The 20,981-nt window shown below is 43.6% G+C and overlaps 1 protein-coding gene across 1 annotated transcript; it reads left to right on the plus strand.

Moving 5' to 3' along the window:
• Positions 1-203: 203 nt before the first annotated feature.
• Positions 204-19,534, plus strand: ABRACL (ABRA C-terminal like). The gene is made up of 3 exons (XM_078370196.1): positions 204-332; positions 5,619-5,685; positions 14,767-19,534. The coding sequence occupies exons 2-3, from the start codon at positions 5,625-5,627 to the stop codon at positions 14,949-14,951; spliced, it is 246 nt and encodes an 81-aa protein (XP_078226322.1). The 5' UTR covers positions 204-332; positions 5,619-5,624; the 3' UTR covers positions 14,952-19,534.
• The last annotated feature ends 1,447 nt before the right edge of the window (positions 19,535-20,981 follow it).

Below are 20,981 nucleotides of genomic sequence, written 5' to 3' on the forward strand. Positions count from 1 at the left end.
TCTGGTGGAAAGGTGGGGTAATCGAGGCTCTGGGCCCGTTTACCTGGAAGCCCGGGGCGCCGCGCCACCTGTCTGGAGTCAGCCCCTTTCCCGGACGTCTCCTCCCCTGAGTTTCCTCCTCATAGGCTTGTCCCTGGGAGTGTGGGCGGCCCCTTACGTGAGCGCAGAAACTCTTACTGTTCCCCCTACCCTGCTCCTCCCCAACAGCGGTCTTTCTCTTAGCTCAGCCACTTCCTTCCTTGGCCTCACACTCCCCGGTGTACTGAAGAAGGTAGCCGGGTCCGAACCCAGCGGCGCCAGTTCTCCCGCAGGAAGGAAAACGGGGCAGAGAGGTGCGTGAGCGCCGGGCAGACGCAGCTTAGGTAGCAGGGATGGACGGGGTGGGTGTCCCGGGTGCAGCCGCTGGGGACCGCGGGCTGCGGTGGGAGCCGGGCCCGGGGTGGGGGTCCGGGGGCGCGCGCAGAGGCTGCGACTGGCGGGGCAGAGAACTAGCGGACTGGGGTCCCGGGGGGCGCGCGTCGCCCACGCCCCCGCCTCTCGGGCCGACTTCCGCACTCGGCTCACGTGATGTTTCGCCGGTCGGGGGCGGACTGGGAAGCCGGCAGAAATGGAACGATTTTTACCGCGGCGCGACGTGTCAGCTTTGCACTTGGCGGTGGTTCAGGAGCCAGTTCCGCAGAGCTGGGTGGGGACGGGCTGGGGGCGAGGGGAGAGGCTGCCCCGAGAAACGTGGTGGCCTCGGGGCGGTGGACTATGCAGCGCCGGAGGTGGGTGCGGCTCTGTGCGCTCCAGGTTAGGGGGTGCGGAGTCGTGAGTTGACTCCAGGGGCTCGTGGGGCCCGGGGTAGGGTCCGTTTTCTTCGCCGGGTTTGGGCGCTCGCTCTCGCGGCGCGCCGGGACGCCCGGGTCTCGTGGAGGAGGCGGACTCGCGGAGCTGCGGAGACAAAAGGCTTCCGGGACTCGGCCCTTCCCGGGCGCTGGCAGTGCCGCCCCGCAACTGGGGGCCCAGCCCGGCGCTCCCCAGCCCTGCGCTCCCCAGCCCTGCACTGGTGCCGGCGGTGACCTTGTGATGACGGGCTACAGGGCAGGAGCGTTGGGGGCCCTCTACCAGGAGAACCCCAATCTGGGAGCAGGATGGCCAGATACCGAGTGAGCGCGCGCCAGCCCGGAGGGAGGAAGGAGCCCATCCTTTGACCCGCGCCGGCTGCCTGTCCGCGATTGCGAAGGCGGGCTGGGAAAACGTGCCCAGCCCGAGTGTGTGAAGTTGGTTCCTGATCCCACACATGCCCGTTCCAGTAGGCTTTACTTCCTTGGACATTCGAAAACCTCCATGCATTGCCTCCAAACTTTTGTAAAATAACAATGCCCCGAGGGTCCTTAAATACATTCTAAAGTGTGTGTTGTTGGTGGGTTTCGGGTTCTGCCCAGTCTTCCGACATTCTGCTTCCTTTGTGATTCCCACGCACAAAGCCTAAATCGATTCTGCGACAATTAGAGTGCGGGCCAGCATTTGCCTCGCCTTCCCTGGAGCCTTTTCCTGGCTTCTGGTCCAGTCGCTCACACATAAGCAGTTACCCTTAGACTTTTTCTGCTTCTCACCTCTTCTCATTGTTCTTTTTTTTCCTGGCTAGATAGACATAGTTTCATGGAACACGTGAGAATTTGTTACATTCATATAATCAAATCAGGGTGTTTGGGATAGCCATGACTTTAAACGTTTATCTCTTCTTTATGCTAGGAACATTCAGCTTACTTGCTTCTCGCCATTTGGAATTGTATGATCCGTTAATGTGAACTGTAGTCACCCCACTGATCATGCAACACTGATCAGTGCAACACCGGGTCTTATTTCTTCTGTGTATTTGTACCCATCAACCTTCCTTCATCCCTCTGCCCCCTTCATTGTTCTTCATCTTGCTCACTGCAGTCCTGGGATTCTGTCCTTTTCCTAAAAGGCCACGTGTCTTTCAAGGATTGTGTCATAATCAATATTTTTTTCCCCAATAGTCCCTCTCCCTCCTAAATAATAAATAAATAAAACATGTCAAATTATGTATGCTAGCAATTGTTTCTAAACCTGTTATTTTTCTATTTATAGTGTTCTGGGCAGGGAGCCTTTCTTGCTTTGTAAGTGTTTTGCGTTTGTAAGAGCTCAGCATGTCACATTTCATACAAATACCACCCATTATATTTAGCATATCTGTATAATGGCGGAAGAGGAAGAGGGGGAAAGAAGAGCCAGCAAGATGTGGTAGAAACAGCATTTAATTGTGAGGTATTAACCCCTGTTGCATTATTCTTAAAATGGGGATAAATAAATGCCAAGGTTCTTAGAATTTGCAAGGTTCTTAGAATTACATGAATTAACATGGATAAGGAACCTGATATGTAATTAATTATAAAGAAATACTGGTTGCCTTCCGTGCTTAAAATTAGATGAATGTACGTCTGCTTAATATAATGCAAGTATGTGTGTTATATATGATAGATGGATTTCCCTTTTGATTCTCATTATTCAATGAGAGCTAAGTCTGAAAAGTGTGTTGCTGGTGAAGGGAGAAGGAATGAAGAAAGGTGTTAAAGAGGTACATTTTTCCAGGGGTTCAAGAATCAGAGAATTGGAGAGGTCCTTAATTTCTTTGGACATTTTCATTCTCCCTCTGTCCAGCACAAGCTAATTTCCTCCTCATTCCTCACAGATCCTTACTGCTTCTGTATTAATGTTTCTAGGAAAAAGAGTACAAACTTTATTCATTGTTAGGCAATTTTAATTGCTAGAGAACTTTTTTATTTGGCTCTCGAATCTGCCTTTCTATTACCATCCTACCCAGTAGAGTAGCACAAAGAAAGATTATTCATAGAAGTACATAAAAAAGAGCTTTAGTTGTTTTGTTTTTAAAGCAGCAGTTCTTCTCTAAGCTAACTTTATAGATCAAGATTATTTAGAGTGTAAGTAATAGAAATTTAATCAAACCAACACAAGCAAAAAGAGGAAAGATGTTGGTTCGTGTAGCTGGAAAGGGTCATATATGGGCTCAAGTCATTGTTGTATGGCTGGACATTTCTTTGTCTTAGCTTTATTCCTGGCAAGCTCTTCCCACGTGGTGGCCATTGACATCAGGGGCCATAAACTAGTATCTTAGAGCCCAGTGGAAGGAGAGTGTCGTTTTATAATAGTTCCAGCAAAATCACAGGGCTGAACCTCATTGTTCTGGATGGGCTCAGCTACCTCATGCCGCAACCATCATTCTGGCCCTGAGCTGCTTCTGGAGCCCAGGATAAGGCTCTACCCAGGATACGTGGGTTTAGCGTAAGGAGGGAAAGGCTTTATCCAGACAAGACTTAGACTGCTGGTGCCAGAATGGGGAATGGGTGCTAGGCAGATAAAACAACAGTTGCCCATTGCACTGCTGTTAATAATTTTTTCCTACTATTATCATGGCGTGGTGTTTAGGCCTTCAGCATCGTGGCTGTGTACTCTGAGTATATTCTAGCTTTTTAGATCTCTCTTAAACTTTGTCTTGAATTATATATAATGTTATAGATTATATGCAATTAATTATATGACTTTACCAGTACAAAGTCCCCAATATTTGAACACTATAAATTTTTGTATTTTTTAAAGATATCTTTAATTGAATATTTTACATTTTATTGCAATGCAAGCTTCTTAAATTAGAATCACATAAGCAACAGCGCAGATGGTAATGGCACTTTTAATAATTAGCAGATAGAAGATCTAGTATCCCAATCAATATCCTGTAAGCAGGTGGTATATAGTCATAGGTGTCACTCTGGTTTTTAAAAGCTAGCAAGGATTAGTTACAATCCATCTGGATAAAGTTGTTTCTTCCAAATTATCATGCCAAAGGAAACCATACACACAAGGCCACCTTTTAGGTCCTTTAGTTGATTTGAAAAATGTATGATTTGAGAACAGAACGAACTGGGTATCTTCTACCCAGTTGCTCATACCTTCTGACATCCTTCAGGTATTCTTCCAATGCCTCTCATGCCTTTGCGTGTTCTTTTCAGTTCATGAGGTTAATAGTTCTTTACCCTCTGCTTTTAGTTCCAGATATGATACAGCAGTGAGTATTACAGTCAGATCCCTGCAGAGGAGAGCTTACCCTGTAGTAGTGAAAGTCCAGAAATGTAATTCAAATTGAATGAAATGAGGAGGGGTACACAGTGCTATGGGAACGAACACACAGTGACGGAGAGCTCCTCCTCCAGGGTTTTGGGGAAGGCTTTTATTTTTTTTTATTTTCTGAGATGGACTCTTGCTCTGTCACCCAGGCTGGAGGGCAGTGGTGTGATCTTGGCTCACTGCAACCTCCGCCTCCCAGGTTCAAGGAATTCCCTGCCTCAGCCTCCTCAGTAGCTAGGATTACAGGCACCCACCACCACCCTCGGCTAATTGTTTTTTGTATTTTTAGTAGAGATGGGGTTTCACCATCTTGGCCAGGCTGGTCTTGAACTCTTGACCTCGTGATCCGCCTGCCTCAGCCTCCCAAAGAGCTGAGATTATAGGCGTGAGCCACCGCGCTGGGCCGGGGAAGGCTTTTATTTAACCTGGGGCAGGATGTATGTGAATTAGCCCCTGGAAGAAGGAATAACTAATTGAGTTGAAGTCACAGTATGTATGAAGGCTGGAAGTGAGAGAACAAGGGAGCATTTGAGAGATTAAAAAGTCCTATGTGGTTACAGCCTAGAGTTCAAATGGGTGGAGTGGAGGAGGCTGGGATGGTGTGCAGAACCCAGCTCATGGAAGACTCAGTGAGCCAAGATAAGGCTCTGCTTCTGTTCCATTCTGAACTCCTCCTTATCTGAAGATGATCTTCACTGCAAGCTATTTATTGCAATTGGATTTACTTGGCACTGCCCAGAGAAGAACACGATGCCCCTGAATGTCATTGCATTGACTGGACGGTATTACAATTGTTGTATTGATCTGCCTCCCGCACTAGACTACAGGCTCCCGAAGGGCAGGGAGCGTGTGCCAATTTGTCCTGGGGTGCCCAGCCCCTAGCTTAGGCCTGCCTCTAGCGTGTTCTGCGTTTTCTCCTTTGCTTCCTTGCTTTGCGTATGCACTTCCTCCTGTATAGAATGCCCTTCACCTGCCTGGCTGGTCCACTTCTCCCCAGTGACCTCCAGGAAGCCTCCTGCTGCTTCCTCCTTTGTGCTTCCATATGCCGGGGACCCACCACTCAAAGAGTATTTGTCACATTGCTCTTCATCGCAGGCCTTTGTCTGCCTTTAGAAGATGAGCTCCCTGAGGGCAGATCCTGTGCTACGCACCTTTTAAAAAAATTTTTGCCTAGCAGGGCACCGTGAATAAGACCTGCTCACAGTGAATCGTGGGTGCAAGGAGAATGGCTGTATTCTCCTCCACAGACATGGAGAACAGGAGTGCAGGCAGCCAAGGGGGTGGTCACAAAGGTGGAGGGAAAATGGGGACACTTCAGTGTCACATGCATCACACAAATATTTTTAGGAAAAGAGACAGGGTAAATTAATAGTGACAAGTGCGACATGAACAAGACAAAGGGCCCTTGGATTTGGATGTGCTTAATGGAAGGTAATGGTGATAATTTACACTTCTTTTTTCTATTCCAGGCAGCAATGAATGTGGATCATGAGGTTAACCTCTTAGTGGAGGAAATTCATCGTTTGGGTTCAAAAAGTAAGTATCTAACAGAGACAGAGTATTTCTCCTGGCTTTACCTTGGAACTGGTGAGACTGGCATACTGGAGAAGCCTAGGAAGGTCACGCAGGGCTTCAGGACACAGGTATGGCAGCTCTGCCCACAGCCCCAGGTGGTAACTGCCCTTAGCCAAGAAGTGACATCTGGAGACATGGGGCTATCAGGGTGTTGTGATTCCGATGCAGAGAATGATTGAGATATTTCATTATTTTTTCAATAGAAAGCAAATTACCAAGCTTCTTCTGACTGCATTGAAATTTGGTAATTGAATCATGTTCGAATTTTTACTTGTCATGCTATAAAAATTCATGTTTCCTGCCTTGTTCCGCCATCATTTTACAAACTTCTTTTTCTTATCATCTTGTCTAAAATGTCATCATTTTACAAACTTCTAAATGACTAGGGACTTGAAATTATACTAAATTGTCTTTATTTTCTCCAGATTCTTGAGTTTTGTATAATCAGGTATTTAAGTACATATAACTAAAATAAATTAACCTTTAGGTAGTATTTAAGAAAAATTATCTTTTTTTTTTCAGCAATAACTAGACAGCTTCCTTGAAGATAGTGACATGCAGAATTGGTAATATTAGTGTCTTATTCCTAACTCATAATGAAAATTACTGTTATACTTGTGGCTTTAGGTATTCGGTACATCTCAGACGAGATATGCAAGAATTTGGGGAGTATTTTGAAAATAATAAGAATAATAGACATTCAGCAACAACTAGAATAATGGAACTCAAAATTACATCATGTAAGTGAAAAACAGTTCTAGAAAGTATCTCACAAGCTCTCAAGACTTGTGTCATTATAGTTTGATTCTTCTTAAAGCTCTGTTTATGAATCACAAATCCTTTGACGTAACAGGACACATGGAAAATTCCATTAAGCCGTCAATATCAAATGTCCTCTGCAGTGGTTTTCTGTTCCTTCTGTAACAGACTGCCACAAATTTCATGATGGAAAACAACACATTTAATATCTTAAGAGTTCTGTAGGTCAGGAGTTTGACAAAGGTCTTGCTGGGGTAAGATTAAGGTGTTGGCAGGGGACTCCTTTCAATAGGTTCCAGGAGGGAATCAGTTTCCTTGCCTTTCCCTTGCCTTGGCTCATGGCCCCCTTTCTCTGTCTTCAAAGCCAGCAACAGCTGATGGAGTTCACACATTGCATCATTCTGACCTCCTCCACTTTTTCCTTTTATGTTTCTTTTGAGACAGAGTCTCACTCTGTCACTCAGGCTAGAGTGCAGTGGTGCAACCTTGGCTTACTGCAACTTCCACCTCCTGGGTTTAAGCGATTCTCCTGCCTCAGCCTCCCTAGTAGCTGAGATGATAGGTATCTGCCACCTTGCCTGGCTAATTTTTGTGTTTTTAGTAGAGATGGGGTTTCACCATGTTGGCCAGCCTGGTCTCAAACTCCTGACCTCAGGTCATCCAACACCTCACTTCCCAAAGTGCTAGGATTACAGGTGTGAGCCACCGCACCTGGCCTAATTTCTCGTATTTTTAATAGAGATGGTGTTCCATGGGCTGGGCATGGTGGCACATGCCTGTAATCTCAGCACTTTGGGAGGCTGAGGTGGGAAGATCACGAGGTTAGGACTTCGAGACCAGCCTGGCCAACATGGTGAAACCCCGTCTCTACTAAAGATACAGGAAAAAAAAAAAAATTAGCCAGGCCTGGTGGCCCATTCCTGTAATCCCAGTTACTTAGGAGGCTGAGGCAGGAGAATCGCTTGAACCTGAGAGGCAGAGGCTGCAGTGAGCCAAGATTGTGCCATTGCACTCCAGCTTGGGCAACAGGGAGAGACTCTGTCTCAAAAACAAACAGAAAAAGAGATGGAGTTTCGCCACATTGCCCAGGCTGGTCTTGAACTCCTGGTCTCGAGTGATCCACCTGCCTCAGCCTCCCAAAGTGCTGGGATTACAGGTGTGAGCCACTGTGCCTGCCCTTCCTCCCTCTGCTGTTTTAAGGTCTTTTTGGATTACACTGGGCTCACCCAGATAATCTAGGATACTCTCCCTGTTATAGGGTCCTTACTTGAATTGCATCTGAAAAGTCCCTTTTGCCATGTAAGGTAACATACTCACAGATTCTAGGGATTGGGACATGGATATCTTCGGGGGCCTTTATTCTTCCTACCACTCCCTCTTTTTTGTCTTAGTCACTCTATATCAAACCCGAGTCATCATTACTGAAATGTACCAAGAAAAGATAAATGAGGCATATTAAATTTGGTGTGGACTTAACAACCAAGTAAGTCAAATCATATGATAAGTTAATATTTATTGAGTATCTATATATGCTAATCACTGTATAGCACAAGTGGTATAAAGTATGTTCCTTTTCCTCAATAATTTTACTACTTAGTTGATGAAAATAGATAAAATCTCATAGGCCAGATGTCATGGCTCATGCCTGTAATCCTACCACATCGGGAGGCCGAGGTAGGAGGATCACTTAAGCCCAGCAATTCAAGACCAGCCTGGGCAACAAAGTGGGATCCCGTCTCTACAAGAAAATAAAAATTTAGCCAGGCATGGTGGCATGCAACTGCGGTCCCAGCTATACTGGAGGCTGAGGCAGGAGGATTGCACGAGCTCAGGAGGTCAAGGCTGGAGTGAGCCATGTTCAAGCTGTTGCACTCCAGCCTGGAAGACAGAGTGAGACCTTGTTTCAAAACAAAAACAATAAAAAACTGATGAGGCGATTATCAGGGAAAAAAAGGTATGCTGAACTATAAAGTGCTGACATGCAGTGTGGTCTCATCAAAATCAGTTATTGGAAGTTGTAGCAGTTAGGGGCACTCAGTTAAGCCTTGCATCTCAGGTAGGACTTTGAAGTGTAAGGCAGGTCAGTTTAGGGGGAAATGCATGAGTTGATTTTGGAATGGGAATGAATGTGTTGTTTGTAGAGAACACCGAGAAGACATTGGAAAATGTAATTTATTCAGTTTCTTTCTTTTTTTTTTTTTTTTGAGATGGAGTTTCGCTCTTGTTACCCAGGCCGGAGTGCAGTGGCGCAATCTCGGCTCACCGCAACCTCCGCCTCCTGGGTTCAGGCAATTCTCCTGCCTCAGCCTCCTGAGTAGCTGGGATTACAGGCACATGCCACCATGCCCAGCTAATTTTTTGTATTTTTAGTAGAGACGGGGTTTCACCATGTTGACCAGGATGGTCTCGATCTGTTGACCTCGTGATTCCACCCGCCTCGGCCTCCCAAAGTGCTGGGATTACAGGCTTGAGCCACCGCGCCCGGCCAGTTTCTTTTTTTCTTCTTTGAGACGGAGACTCGCTCTGTCGCCCGGGCTGGAGTGCAGTGGCACCATCTTGGCTCACGGTAACCTCTTGTCTCCTGGGTTCAGGCGATTCTTATGCCTCAGCCACCCTGGTAGCTGGTATTACAGGCATCCGCCACCACGCCTGGCTAATTTTTGTATTTTTAGTAGAAATGGGGTTTTACCATGGTGGTCAGGCTTGTCTCAAACTCCTTTTCTCAAGTGATCTGCCTGCCTCAGTGCACCCAAAGTGCTAGGATTACAGGCGTGAGCCACTTCGTCTGGCCATAATATATTTAGTTTCCTAATCAAACAAATCAACAATCTTCCCTAACTCAATTTTTCTCCCACCCTCTTCACCACATCCACTTGATAGAGTCCTGATGAGTGTTATTTTCAATAGCGATGCCCTTCCTTGGGTTCCTCCTCCCACGTTCCTGATTCTTCCTGAGCTCAGTGAGGTCATCATACTCTTGGCAGCATTATTATTGTTTTTTTCTTTTTTCTTTTTTTTTTTAAATTTCCTTTTTTTTGTTGTTTGAGACAGAGTCTTGCTCTGTCTCCCAGGCTGGAGTGCAGTGGCGTGATCTTGGCTCTCTGCAACCTCTGCCTCCCGGGTTCAAGCGATTCTCCTGTCTTAGCTTTCTGAGTAGCTGGGATTACAGGTATCCGCCATCATGCCTGGCTAATTTTTGTATTTTCAGTAGAGATAGGGTTTCATCATGTTGGCCAGATTGGTCTCGAACTTCTGGCCTCATGTGATCCACCCGCTTTGGCCTCCCAAAGTGCTGGGATTACAGGCGTAAACCAGCAGACCCGGCTGAGCATTGCTATTGTTTGGATCATTCTAGGTGTTAAAGGCATATTTCCAAAGATCTGTAGGATTTTGTTTTCTTTATCCATGTCAGCCTTGTGTTTATTGGTCATATTCAATTAGTTTTAAAATTCTAATCTTTATACTGCTAAGAGAGTGTCATCATTCTGGCAAGGCAAACTGAAATTCCACTTCAAAATTAGCAGCTTTCACATTAGAAGACTTAAGGTAATTATCGTAACTTCTATAAGCATGGAAATAACTTTTAATTTTGCAGCTTCATCAGGACAGCTTGACTTTCTCATTACTGGCAAAAGATAACTTACTGATTTGGAAAGCATATAGAGAGATGTGTTATCTTTGGACATGTTATGGTTAATTATTGAAGTAGTATCTGGAGTCATTTTGCTTTAATCTACATATGATATATGAGCTCGAGATGAAAACTGATGAATTAAGTTTTGTCTGTTTCATTCAACGTCAAATTCTTTAACGTATCATTTTTCATATAGTGAAAAAAGATTAAATGGAGAGAGATCACTTGGATATTTAAATTCTTTCATTCACAAATTTTTCTTGAGTTTCCCCTTTGTGCTCAAGTGCTGGCGATGCAAAAATGAACAAAATGCCATCTCTGTCCTCGAGGTCCTCTTTAGGTAGCTGAAAGACAGACAAACTGGAAGTACCTAGTGGAAAGTCATTTTTCATATTAAAAAGTCTCTAAAATGGGCCAGGTGCAGTGGCTCATGCCTGTAATCCCAGCACTTTGGGAGGCCAAGATGCATAGATTGCCTGAAGTCAGGAGTTTAAGACCAGCCTGGCCAACAAGGTGAAACCCTGCCTTTACTAAAAATACAAAAATTAGCTGGACTTCATGGTGGGTGCCTGTAATCCCAGCTACTTGGGAGGCTGAGGCAGGAGAATCACTTGAACCTCTGAGGCAGAGGTTACAGCGAGCCACTCCAACCTGGACAATAAGAATGAAACTCTGTCTCAAAAAAAAAAAAAATCTCTAAAATAAAAATGCATCTTACAGTACATGGCATGCTATGGTTAAATTGGCAGTTTAATTATAATATAAAATAATGATACTTCTTGCAATCAATTGTGTCTTATCTTCCATGAAATACAGAATAAGTGAATTTTAATGACTGTAAAATGCATTGAACAGTTCTAGGATCATAGCAAGTACTCAATAAATGTTAGCTATTAATACTGTAATTGATGGTGAGTGCTTTGATAGATATGTACTCAGTTTTTTAAGAAGAGCTATTCACTCAACTGACGGGCTCATGAAGGACTTCTAGAAAAGGTGGCATTTGAATTCATTCCTGAAGAAAAAGAATTTAGGAAAAAATGTCTGGGTTTCTGGGCAGACAGCTAAACATGGGCATTGTTACAAAGAAGGGATCCATCATGTCATCTTGGGCACAGCAAGCAGGTCATTGTGACTGGATCAGAGGGTACATGGAGTGACATGGCAGAAGACCAGGCAAGCGATGGATGCAAGGCCAGAGGATGAAGAGCTTCTTCTTTGGGGCCATGGAGTTTCCTTTATTTATAAAGTCATAGGGAGCCATTGACATATTAAAGTAGACTTGATAAGGTAGCTCATGCCCATAATCCCAGCACTTTGGGAGGCCGAGGTGGGAGGATTGCTTGAGCCCAGGAGTTCAAGACCTCGTCTCTACTAAAAATAATAAATTAGGTGTGGTGGCGCGTGCTTGTAGTCCCAGCTACGTGGGAGACTTGGAAGGCTCAAGAGCATCTCTTGAGTCCAGCAGTTCAAGGTTGCAGTGTGCTATGATCACACCACTGTACTCCAGCCTGGGCAACAGATTGAGACCCTTTCTCAAAGAAAAAGAGGGATTAAAGTAGAAGACTAGCAGTGAGCTTTGCATCTCATAAAGTTTCTTCCACATTTTTTCTTTCACACCCATGTGGAGGATGTATTGAGAGGCAAAAATGCAGAAAAGGAGGCTGGTACGGAGTTCTCAGCAGCTTGCAGTGATGCAGGTGAGAAACACTTAGGCCTGAGCCAGGGGATTAACTGTCACTGGAGAGGAGAGGCAGTAGCTACCCGAGGCACAAAGAAGGTGGAATCACCCAAACATTTGTCAGATTGAGGGTGAGGGGGCTTTAGAACTCCAAGATTATCCTCAGGTTTCTGCCTTTGGTGCCTTTAAAAATTTTAATCAAAGTTGAGAATTTACTCTATGCGGGGCACTCTATAAAAGGCTTTATCCTTACTGTGTCTGTTAATCCTTGCAACAACCCTATGAGATGTATTTTTACCCTCATTTGATGAATACCTGAAACTCAGAGAGCTCGGAGGCCTTGCCTGAGGTTACCAGCAGCTCCACTTCTGTCTGTAATCAGTGACAGGTTCCCATTGCACACAGCGTGTCGTGCAGGTAGAAGTTTAAAAATCCAGAGCTGCATCTTTGCTTTCCAGGCCAGACATGGTCAGATTCCCTGTTTTCCCTTTACAACATCTTTCATCCTCCTTCTCATCTTAGATGATCTACTTCAGGTAAGTAAACTATTCATGCTGGTCACTGTTCCCTCAGTCACCTTACTCGTTTTCAGCTTTGCCTGTGGCTTTGCACACGCACCCCATTTGTCTCAGTCACATCAGAGCCCCTGGTTGCTGATGGTGCGCTCAGTGTGTGCCAGGCATGGTGCTGAGTGCTCAGTGTGTGCCAGGCATGGTCCTGGGTGCTCGGTGTGTGCCAGACATGGTGCTGGGTGCTCAGTGTGTGCCAGGCATGGTCCTGGGTGCTCGGTGTGTGCCAGACATGGTGCTGGGTGCTCAGTGTGTGCCACGTACAGTGCTGAATGCTCAGTATATGCCAGGCACGGTGCTGGGTGCTCAGTGTGTGCCAGGCATGATCCTGGGTGCTCAGTGTGTGCCAGGTACAGTGCTGGATGCTCAGCAAGTGCCAGGCACGGTGCTGAATGCTCAGTATATGCCAGGCACGGTGCTGAGTGCTTTCCAACTGTGTCTCCTGGCAGCACTGAGAAGAGGATGTTCAGGTTCCCATTTTACACAAGAGGAAGCCAAGGCTTAGGGAGCTTTAAACAAGTTGCCCAAGGCCAGACAACTAGTAGGTGGCAGAGATTTCAACTGAGGACTGTTAGGTTTTCAAAAAGCTCCATGTATATCATCACAATGAAGATGAGGAAAAAGAAAAAAGCTCCAGGTTTTTGTCTCCTTTAAAGTCCAGAAGAAGTACTGCCTCCTCCATGAGGCATTTTCTTACCATTCTTGCCAAAGATGTCTTGTGCTCCTCCAAACTATAAAAAAGTATATATATTTAAAATATATTTAAAAACATATATATATGTTTTTCGTCTTTTTTTATTGAGACAGGGTTTCACTCCGTTGCCCAGGCTGAAGTGCACTAGCATGATCGTGGCTCACTGCAGCTTTGAACACCTCAGCTCAAAAAATCCTCTGCCTCAGCCTCCTGAGTAGCTGGGATCACAGGTGCACTCCACCACACCGAGCTATTTACATGGTCTCACTATGTTGCTCAGGCTGGTCTCAAACTTCTGGGCCTGAGGTATCCTCCGACCTTGGCTTCCCAAAGTGCTGGGATGACAGGCATGAACCACTGCACTCGGCCAGGATGTATTTTCTTTGCTACTCATTTGGTATCCAGCCATATACTGCTTTGTGCTGTTGCTTTACTTGTTATGTGTACATTTCTTATTTCTCCATGGGAATCAAAGTCATTGCTTTGAAAGCTAGAAAGTGATTCTCTGCTTCCTTATATCTGCCTCTAGTGTCTAACAGTGCTGTGCTCACAGTAGGAGTTTGCCAAGCATCCAGTTGGAAGTTCTAGCCATGGGAACTCAAGAGCCTTTGGGCAAGGAATGATTCTCCCCTCACTGGATGATCATCCTCCTGACAGTGGGTGTAGCTTTGGAAGGGAAGAACCTGCAGTAGAGGGGGAGGAAGAGGTCAGGGATTCTGTCAAGTGATCAGAGGAATCACCTGAGGATATGTCTCCCAGATTACTCTTGTCTCCAAGTTTTCAGGTTATTGATTGTTAACAGCAGATCCACTTTTGGTCTATCTTAACTTTCAATGTCTGTGTTCAAAACTGGCTTCCAAATAAGATAGTCTAGGGCTCATATTAAATACAGATTTCTGAGTCTACTAGCAAGGAATTCAGATTTGTTGGTCCTGATGAAGGATTGACGATTATGCGTTTTTAAGGCACCTCCACTCCTGCCCTGGGGATTCCGAGTGTTCAGAACACACTTAGACAAGCACTGCTCTTGATCCTGGTTTTCTCTTTTATTTGTAGTCTTTATTGATTCAAAAACTCACATAAAATTAATAAATACAAAGAGATAAATTCATCTGCAGTATTAGCACTGTAGCACATCCAAATTTCATAAATGTTTCTTGGTTCTCAGTCTTCGTCTGGATAATCCAAAGGCTAAGAGGTGTATAACATGTTGTATTTATTCCATTACTTTTTGGGTCTGGGAAGATAATATGTGGGTTTTTTTGTTTGTTTTGTTTCATTTTTGAGATGGTGTTTCACTCTTGTTGCCCAGGCTGGAGAGCAATAGCACGATCTTAGCTCACCACAACCTCTCCCTTTCAGGTTCAAGTGATTCTTCTGCCTCAGCCTCCTGAGTAGCTGGGATTACAGGCGTGCACCACCATGCCTGGCTAATTTTGTATATTTAGTAGAGATGGAATTTTTCGTCGGTCAGGCTGGTCTCGAACTCAGGTGATCCACCTGCCTCAGCCTCCCAAAGTGCTGGGATTACAGGTGTTAGTCACCACCTCCGGCCAAGAATATGTTGAATTTATGACTGTTAAGTGTTAAACTGTAATCTTGCATAGCCCATCGTTAGAAGTGTAGTAAAGACTTTGTAAATATGCCAAACTTGAGGGTAAGAAACAGACTTTGCATTTGCTAACAATGTCTTTTCTCAAATTAGATGCTGACGGAAAGTTAAGTGTGAAATTTGGGGTCCTCTTCCGAGACGACAAATGTGCCAACCTCTTTGAAGCATTGGTCGGAACTCTCAAAGCCGCAAAACGAAGGAAGATTGTAACGTATCCAGGAGAGCTGCTTCTGCAGGGTGTTCATGATGATGTTGACATTGTATTGCTGCAAGATTAATGTGGCTCACCTGTCTCGATGTACTGCCATTTTTCGTGTCTGGTAAACTGGATATAAAGTGAAAGAACAAACATTTGAGCATACTTAATGTGTTTTTATAGAACTTTGTAAGCAAAAGGAGACTCATGTTTTAGAAGTCTGGTTTTTTTTATATCTTGAAAGAAAATTTATGTATGGCACTATAAAATAAACAAATCCTATTATTTTTCTCAGGAATCTGGTTGGGAATTGTAGGGAGTGAGATTTTTTGGAGGGGGGACAGGGGAATGTTTGTTTCATATATAATTAGACATTTTCTATAGATACTTGACATTCTGCAAAAGCAACAAGCAAACCGAAGACCAACTCCTATGAGAAATATTATTGTAATCAAGACATGTAACTGTCTTAAAATTGCCTTATTGCCTTATTTTGTCATTTAAGTATTTGGGTGCTTCTCAGAATTGAGTTTTTGAATTAAGATTAGGTAACTACAGTAAAAGTTATGTTAATCTGAAACAAATTCTCTCAAAACTACCAAATTTAAGTAACAGGAATGGCTGGGTGCAGTGGCTCACACCTGTAATCCCAGCACTTTGGGAGATCAAGGTGGGCAGATCACCTGAGGTCAGGAGTTCGAGACAGCCTGGCCAACATGGTGAAACCCTGTCGCTACTAAAAATGCAAAAATTAGCCAGGCATGATGGCACACATCTGTAATGCCTGCTACTCAGGAGGCTGAGGCACAAGAATAACTTGAACCCAGGAAGCGGAGGTTGCAGTGAGCAGAGATCATACCACTGCACTCCAGCCTGGGTGACAGAGCAGGACTCGGTCTCACACAAAAAAAGAATGGTTAGCATTACGGTTGGACTTTATAAAAAATATTTATTTTGAGGCTGAGTTAGGAGACATGCCAAAAAAATCTAACCTGAAAACTTCACATTCTAGTTGGGTTACGCCCATCTGAATATGGGTTAATCTGTGATTGCATGTTACAGAATTTAAGATGACTTGGAATAAAAGGAGAATAAAAGCAGTGACAGCCACAATGGCCAGGGAGATATGGAGGGGGCAGAACTTGCATCAAGGAATAATTGCAGCTGATTATCTACAGGGAAAAAAAGATGGGCTGATAGGGTGATGACTGAAGGAAAGGCAGGACGTGAATTGGCAAGGCATGATCTTGTAAAAGGCGGGATATCAGGCTGGCCAGAATGCTAGGGAGAGAAGTGGTTCGTTGGACAATTAAAGTGGGATCTGGGAAACCAGGAAGAGGAATCTGAACAGAAATTGGAGCAAGGACATTCCATGATGAGTGATGCATAGTGCAGATTGTCCTGACACTAGTGATTCAGGTGGATTGTAGAGTGTGAAGTGGTCAGACAAGCCAGCTGAAATGTTGCTCCAGGAATCTCATGGGGGTGATAACGCAAAGGCAGGGGAAGAATGACCTCCAAGCATGTTTTTAAAATCGAAGCCCTCTTATCTGTACTCTTTCTGCTGTGACAAGACCCCAATTCAAAGTAGATCAAATACCATTAGAATTCACTGGCAGCAGGTCACAGTGGCTCATGCCTGTAATCCCAGTGCTTTGGGAGTCCAAGGGGAGTGGATCACGAGGAGTTCAAGAGCAGCCTGGCCAACATGGTGAAACCCTGTCTCTACTAAAAATACAAAAAATTAGCTGGGCATGGTGGCTTGTGCCTGTAATCCCAGCTACTCAGGAGGCTGAGGCAGGAGAATCACTTGAATCTAAGAGGTGGAGGTTGCAGTGAGCTGAGACCATGCCACTGCACTTCGGCCTAGGCAACGGAGAGAGACTCTGTTTCAAAAAATAAATAACAATTAACTGGCGCTTAATGGTTATTGCTCATATTTTTTGAACATTTACAATGCTAATTCTCATGTAACTCTCTGTGAGGTAGGTACTAATGTACCTTCCATTTTATAGATGAGGTAAGTGAGGCACAGAAAGGTTAAGTAGCTTGTAGAGTCTGAATTTTGAAATTTGACTCATCTAACTGGCAATTCCAGGGATGGCGTAGACTTTGAGCCTGTCTGGCTCCAGGGACTCAACAATGTCAAAACTCTCCGTCTTTCCATATTGGCTCTCATGCCTTCTCTGGTTTGATCTCTTTCTACTCTAAATAGATTCCCCACATATAACTGGGAAGATGCTGCTGGTAGTTGCAAATTCAGTTATTCCTGGATTAGCAATTCTAGTAGAGTATTTATTCTAATATCTAATTATGAATTTCAAGAAGGGAATTCTGATTGGTCCCACTGCAGTATAAACCTACCCCTTTAACCAATGGCATTTACTAAAGGGATCAGACACTGTGAACTGACAGGCCACAGGTCACATGCTGGTTTCTCAGTGGGGATGGGGTGAGATACTGTGCTTGACAACCTCATTTCAAATCCAAAAGGGGTAGTTTCCCAAAGGAAATGATGCTGGCTACCTGGGAGCAAGATAGGTTTGCTGTAGAAATAGATCTGTTGGCTGGGTGCAGTGGCTCATACCTGTAATCCCAGCACTTTGTGAGGCTGAGGCGGGTGGATCACCTGAGGTCAGGAGTGTAAGACCAGCCTGACCATGGAGAAACCCTGTCTCTACTAAAAATACAAAATTAGCTGGGTGTGGTGGTGTATGCCTGTAATCCCAGCTACTCAGGAGGCTGAAGCAGGAGAATCACTTGAACATGGGAGGTGGAGGTTGCAGTGAGCTGAGATCGTGCCATTGCACTCTAGACTGGGTGACAAGAGCAAGACGCCATCTCAAAAATAAATAAATAAAATAAAATAAAGAAGAGAACTTTTGAAGATGAACCCTAACGATTATGTGGCAAAAAATGAAAAGGTAAATGAGAATTGATGGTCACAACTACCATTATACATGCCCTCTGTGACTGAGAGACTAATGAACTAATTAACCAATTATTTGGGCACAATGGCATGACCAACTACTTGGGAAGCTTTCACGAATACCTAGGAATTCAAGACTGGTGTGAGCCATAATCATGCCACTGCACGCCAGCCTGGGTGTCAGAGTGAAATCCTGCCTCTAAGTAAATTCTGCGAGAAAATTGGATGGAGAAGGAGGGCTTGTTTCAGGGAGTGTCATCTGGGCATGGTGAACTTGGCGTAGTTAAAGTAGAAATGTGTAGTTAGTAGGTGAGGATTTTCTTCTAGAACCCAGGTAAAGGCTTAGGAGTGTAGACAGAGACTTGAGAATTATGAATCATGGTTAATTTTCACCTTAGTTTTGCTTTGTATAGATTAATTCTACTTCTGCCTCTCATTACCATTACATTGAAAATTTGATTATCAGGCACTTAGAAAATACAAAAGACAAACAATCTTCAGGCTTTGTAAAAGTCTAGTCTGAGAAATTGAAGCAACCTTTAGATGGAAGCAATATAGAAAGCCCAAAGAGGTCTAATAGAATTTTATGAGGCGGCTGACGTTGTGTAATCAAAAAGACTCTTAAAAAGTCTATAGAAGTTGAAATTGTTACTCACTTTGTCACGATTTGTTTAATGTCTTCTTGGTGAGCATCAGATGAAGTTTAGTTTCAAGCCCTTGATGATTCAATATTTAATGAATATCTTCAGAAAAGGTATGTTCATGTGATTGTTCAGTTATTTTAAGAAAACTGACAGAATATCATTTCTATCTACCATTGATATTCATGATACAATTTTATGTATTTTCCTTTAGAATCAAGATGATCAGTCCTTTGTCTTAACTTCACACATGGATAGTTCTTTTATTTGGATTATGGTCTTAACATTTAAAATCATAGATTTGGTTATTTTGAGCTATATTCACCGTGAAAATACTCTTTCTGGCCATAAGCTGCATTCCAGTTAATTATCTCAGTAATAAGTGCCATTGGCTACTGTTGGCTGGAGATTATCGACAGGTATACACCAACCCTCCTTTACTCGTGCAATGAAAATGTGGAACATCTCCTTTGTTCAAGTCACTGTTCTAGGCATTAGGAAAGACTAAAGCAAAGTAAAATAAGAATAAACAAAATTCAATTCTAGTTTTCAAAACTCTCCGATTAGTACTATATATTATTAATAAATAGTATTAAAGAAACTTTGGGTAAATGATATAGGGATATGGGTGCAAAGATGATGAATCATTCCTGGGGGGACCTGGGAGCTTTTATGGATGAAGTGAAGTTTCCTGGGGCTTTAAAGCAACAGAATAATAGGGGAGGACTTTAGGGGTAGCATTGCTACTGCATAGAAAATCAGAGAAAGGCAAGTAATTTGAGGTATGGAAGCAAAGAGGCTTAACAACAGTTGAGGCTAGAAGGGAAGGTTGAGACATTATTTTGAACCTTTAGGACAGAAGAAACAATTCTAAGTATATGTCTTAATAATGGTGAATTACAAAGAACTATAAAAAAACTTATGTAAAATAATTTGATAAGTACTACTAATAATAAAGAAACTTTAATTATTAAACATTGTAACATTGCTACTTTGTGTGTTGAGATTATATAAGGCAATGTGTAATTATAGCTTATCATCTTCATAGTGAATGACTGTTCATTGAAAACTGATTAAAGTTACCACATTTGCATACTTGAATTCTCTTACATTCCTATCATAGAAAGTCCAAGTATACCCTAGTCTCCTGGAATTACAATTTAAAAATAAATTACTGACTGAGTACAGTGGGTCATGCTTATTCCACCACTTTGGGAGGCCAAGGCAGGAGGAGCACTTGAGTGCCAGAGTTCAGACCAGGCTGGACAACATAACAAAACCGCATCTCTAGGAGAAATTTTAAAAAGTAGCTGGGCTTGGTGGTATGACCCACTACAGTCTCCACTACTTGGGAGGCTTTCATGGATACCTAGGAGTTCAAGGTTGCTGTGAGCCATGACTGTGCCACTGCATGCCAGCCTGGGTGTCAGAGTGAAATTCTGCCTCTATATAAATAAATAAATAATGGCTGTGCACGGTGGCTCACGCCTGTAACCCCAACACTTTAGAAGGCTGAGGTGGGCAGATCATGATGTCAAGAGATCAAGACCGTCCTGGTCAACATGGTAAAACCCCATCTCTACTAAAAATACAAAATTTAGCTGGGCGTGATGGCGTGCACCTGTAGTCCCAGCTACTTGGGAGGCTGAGGCATGAGAATAGCTTGAACCCAGGAGGCGGAGGTTACGGTGAGCCAAGATTGTGCCACTGCACTCCAGCCTGGCAACCGAGCGAGACTATGTCTCAATAAATAAATGAATAGATTACAGGCCAGGTAACTTAATATATTGGTGCAATTGTCTTTTCCTTTCATCAGCTGATAGTTGTCCATATGCCATTACAATAGCCAAAATTAGAAAAGAGGAGGGAGCAAATGATTGAGCAGGGTTGAAAAGGTGGAATGGATTAGATAATTTCCAAACTGGATAAACTGAGGCTTCAACAAATGCCTATTTAACATAATTTAAAGATGACTGATATTGTTATTTCATTTTCAATACAATGGCTGAGTCACTGAAGCTACCATGGCAAAATGTAAAATTAACTTTTGAAAGAAAATTATTTCAGAATCCAGGATTCCACCATCAACAGCAGTTATAACATTTATGAGCCGGGAAAAAAAATTACGGAAATGTGGATCTGAGGAATTTGTCATAAGGAAACACTAATATCCCAGATTTCCCTGGTGTCTGAGCACAGTTCTTACAATTCCAGACAATAAGGAGGAAAAGTTCAATGAATTGACAGACACTATACAAACACATCACGCCAAAGGAACAAGCTGGCTTCTTTGTGGCATGAGTAATTTATAGCCTCATAAACCTAGAAAAAGTCGAGAGGAATGCATGTACCTTTAATTTATTTATAGGTAAATAATCTCCAGTTTTCACTTTCTTAGGTTATAAATAACTCTTCAAAGAAAACCAGCTCCTCAGGAGGCTTTTATGAGGAGAAATCTAAAACAACCACACTTTTATGGAAGACGGATCTATCTGAAAATTTCTCTCCTGTCGTTTTTATCTCTAGCAGCCTCAACAAAAGG

This window comes from Callithrix jacchus, chromosome 4 (assembly GCF_049354715.1).
Source record: "Callithrix jacchus isolate 240 chromosome 4, calJac240_pri, whole genome shotgun sequence".
Taxonomy (NCBI): Eukaryota; Metazoa; Chordata; class Mammalia; order Primates; family Cebidae; genus Callithrix; species Callithrix jacchus.

Coding starts and splice junctions, on each gene's coding strand:
- ABRACL (XM_078370196.1), top strand. CDS start 5,625: ATGAATGTGGATCATGAGGTTAACCTCTTAGTGGAGGAAATTCATCGT. Junction 5,686..14,766: donor TCATCGTTTGGGTTCAAAAA/GTAAGTATCTAA, acceptor TTCTCAAATTAG/ATGCTGACGGAAAGTTAAGT.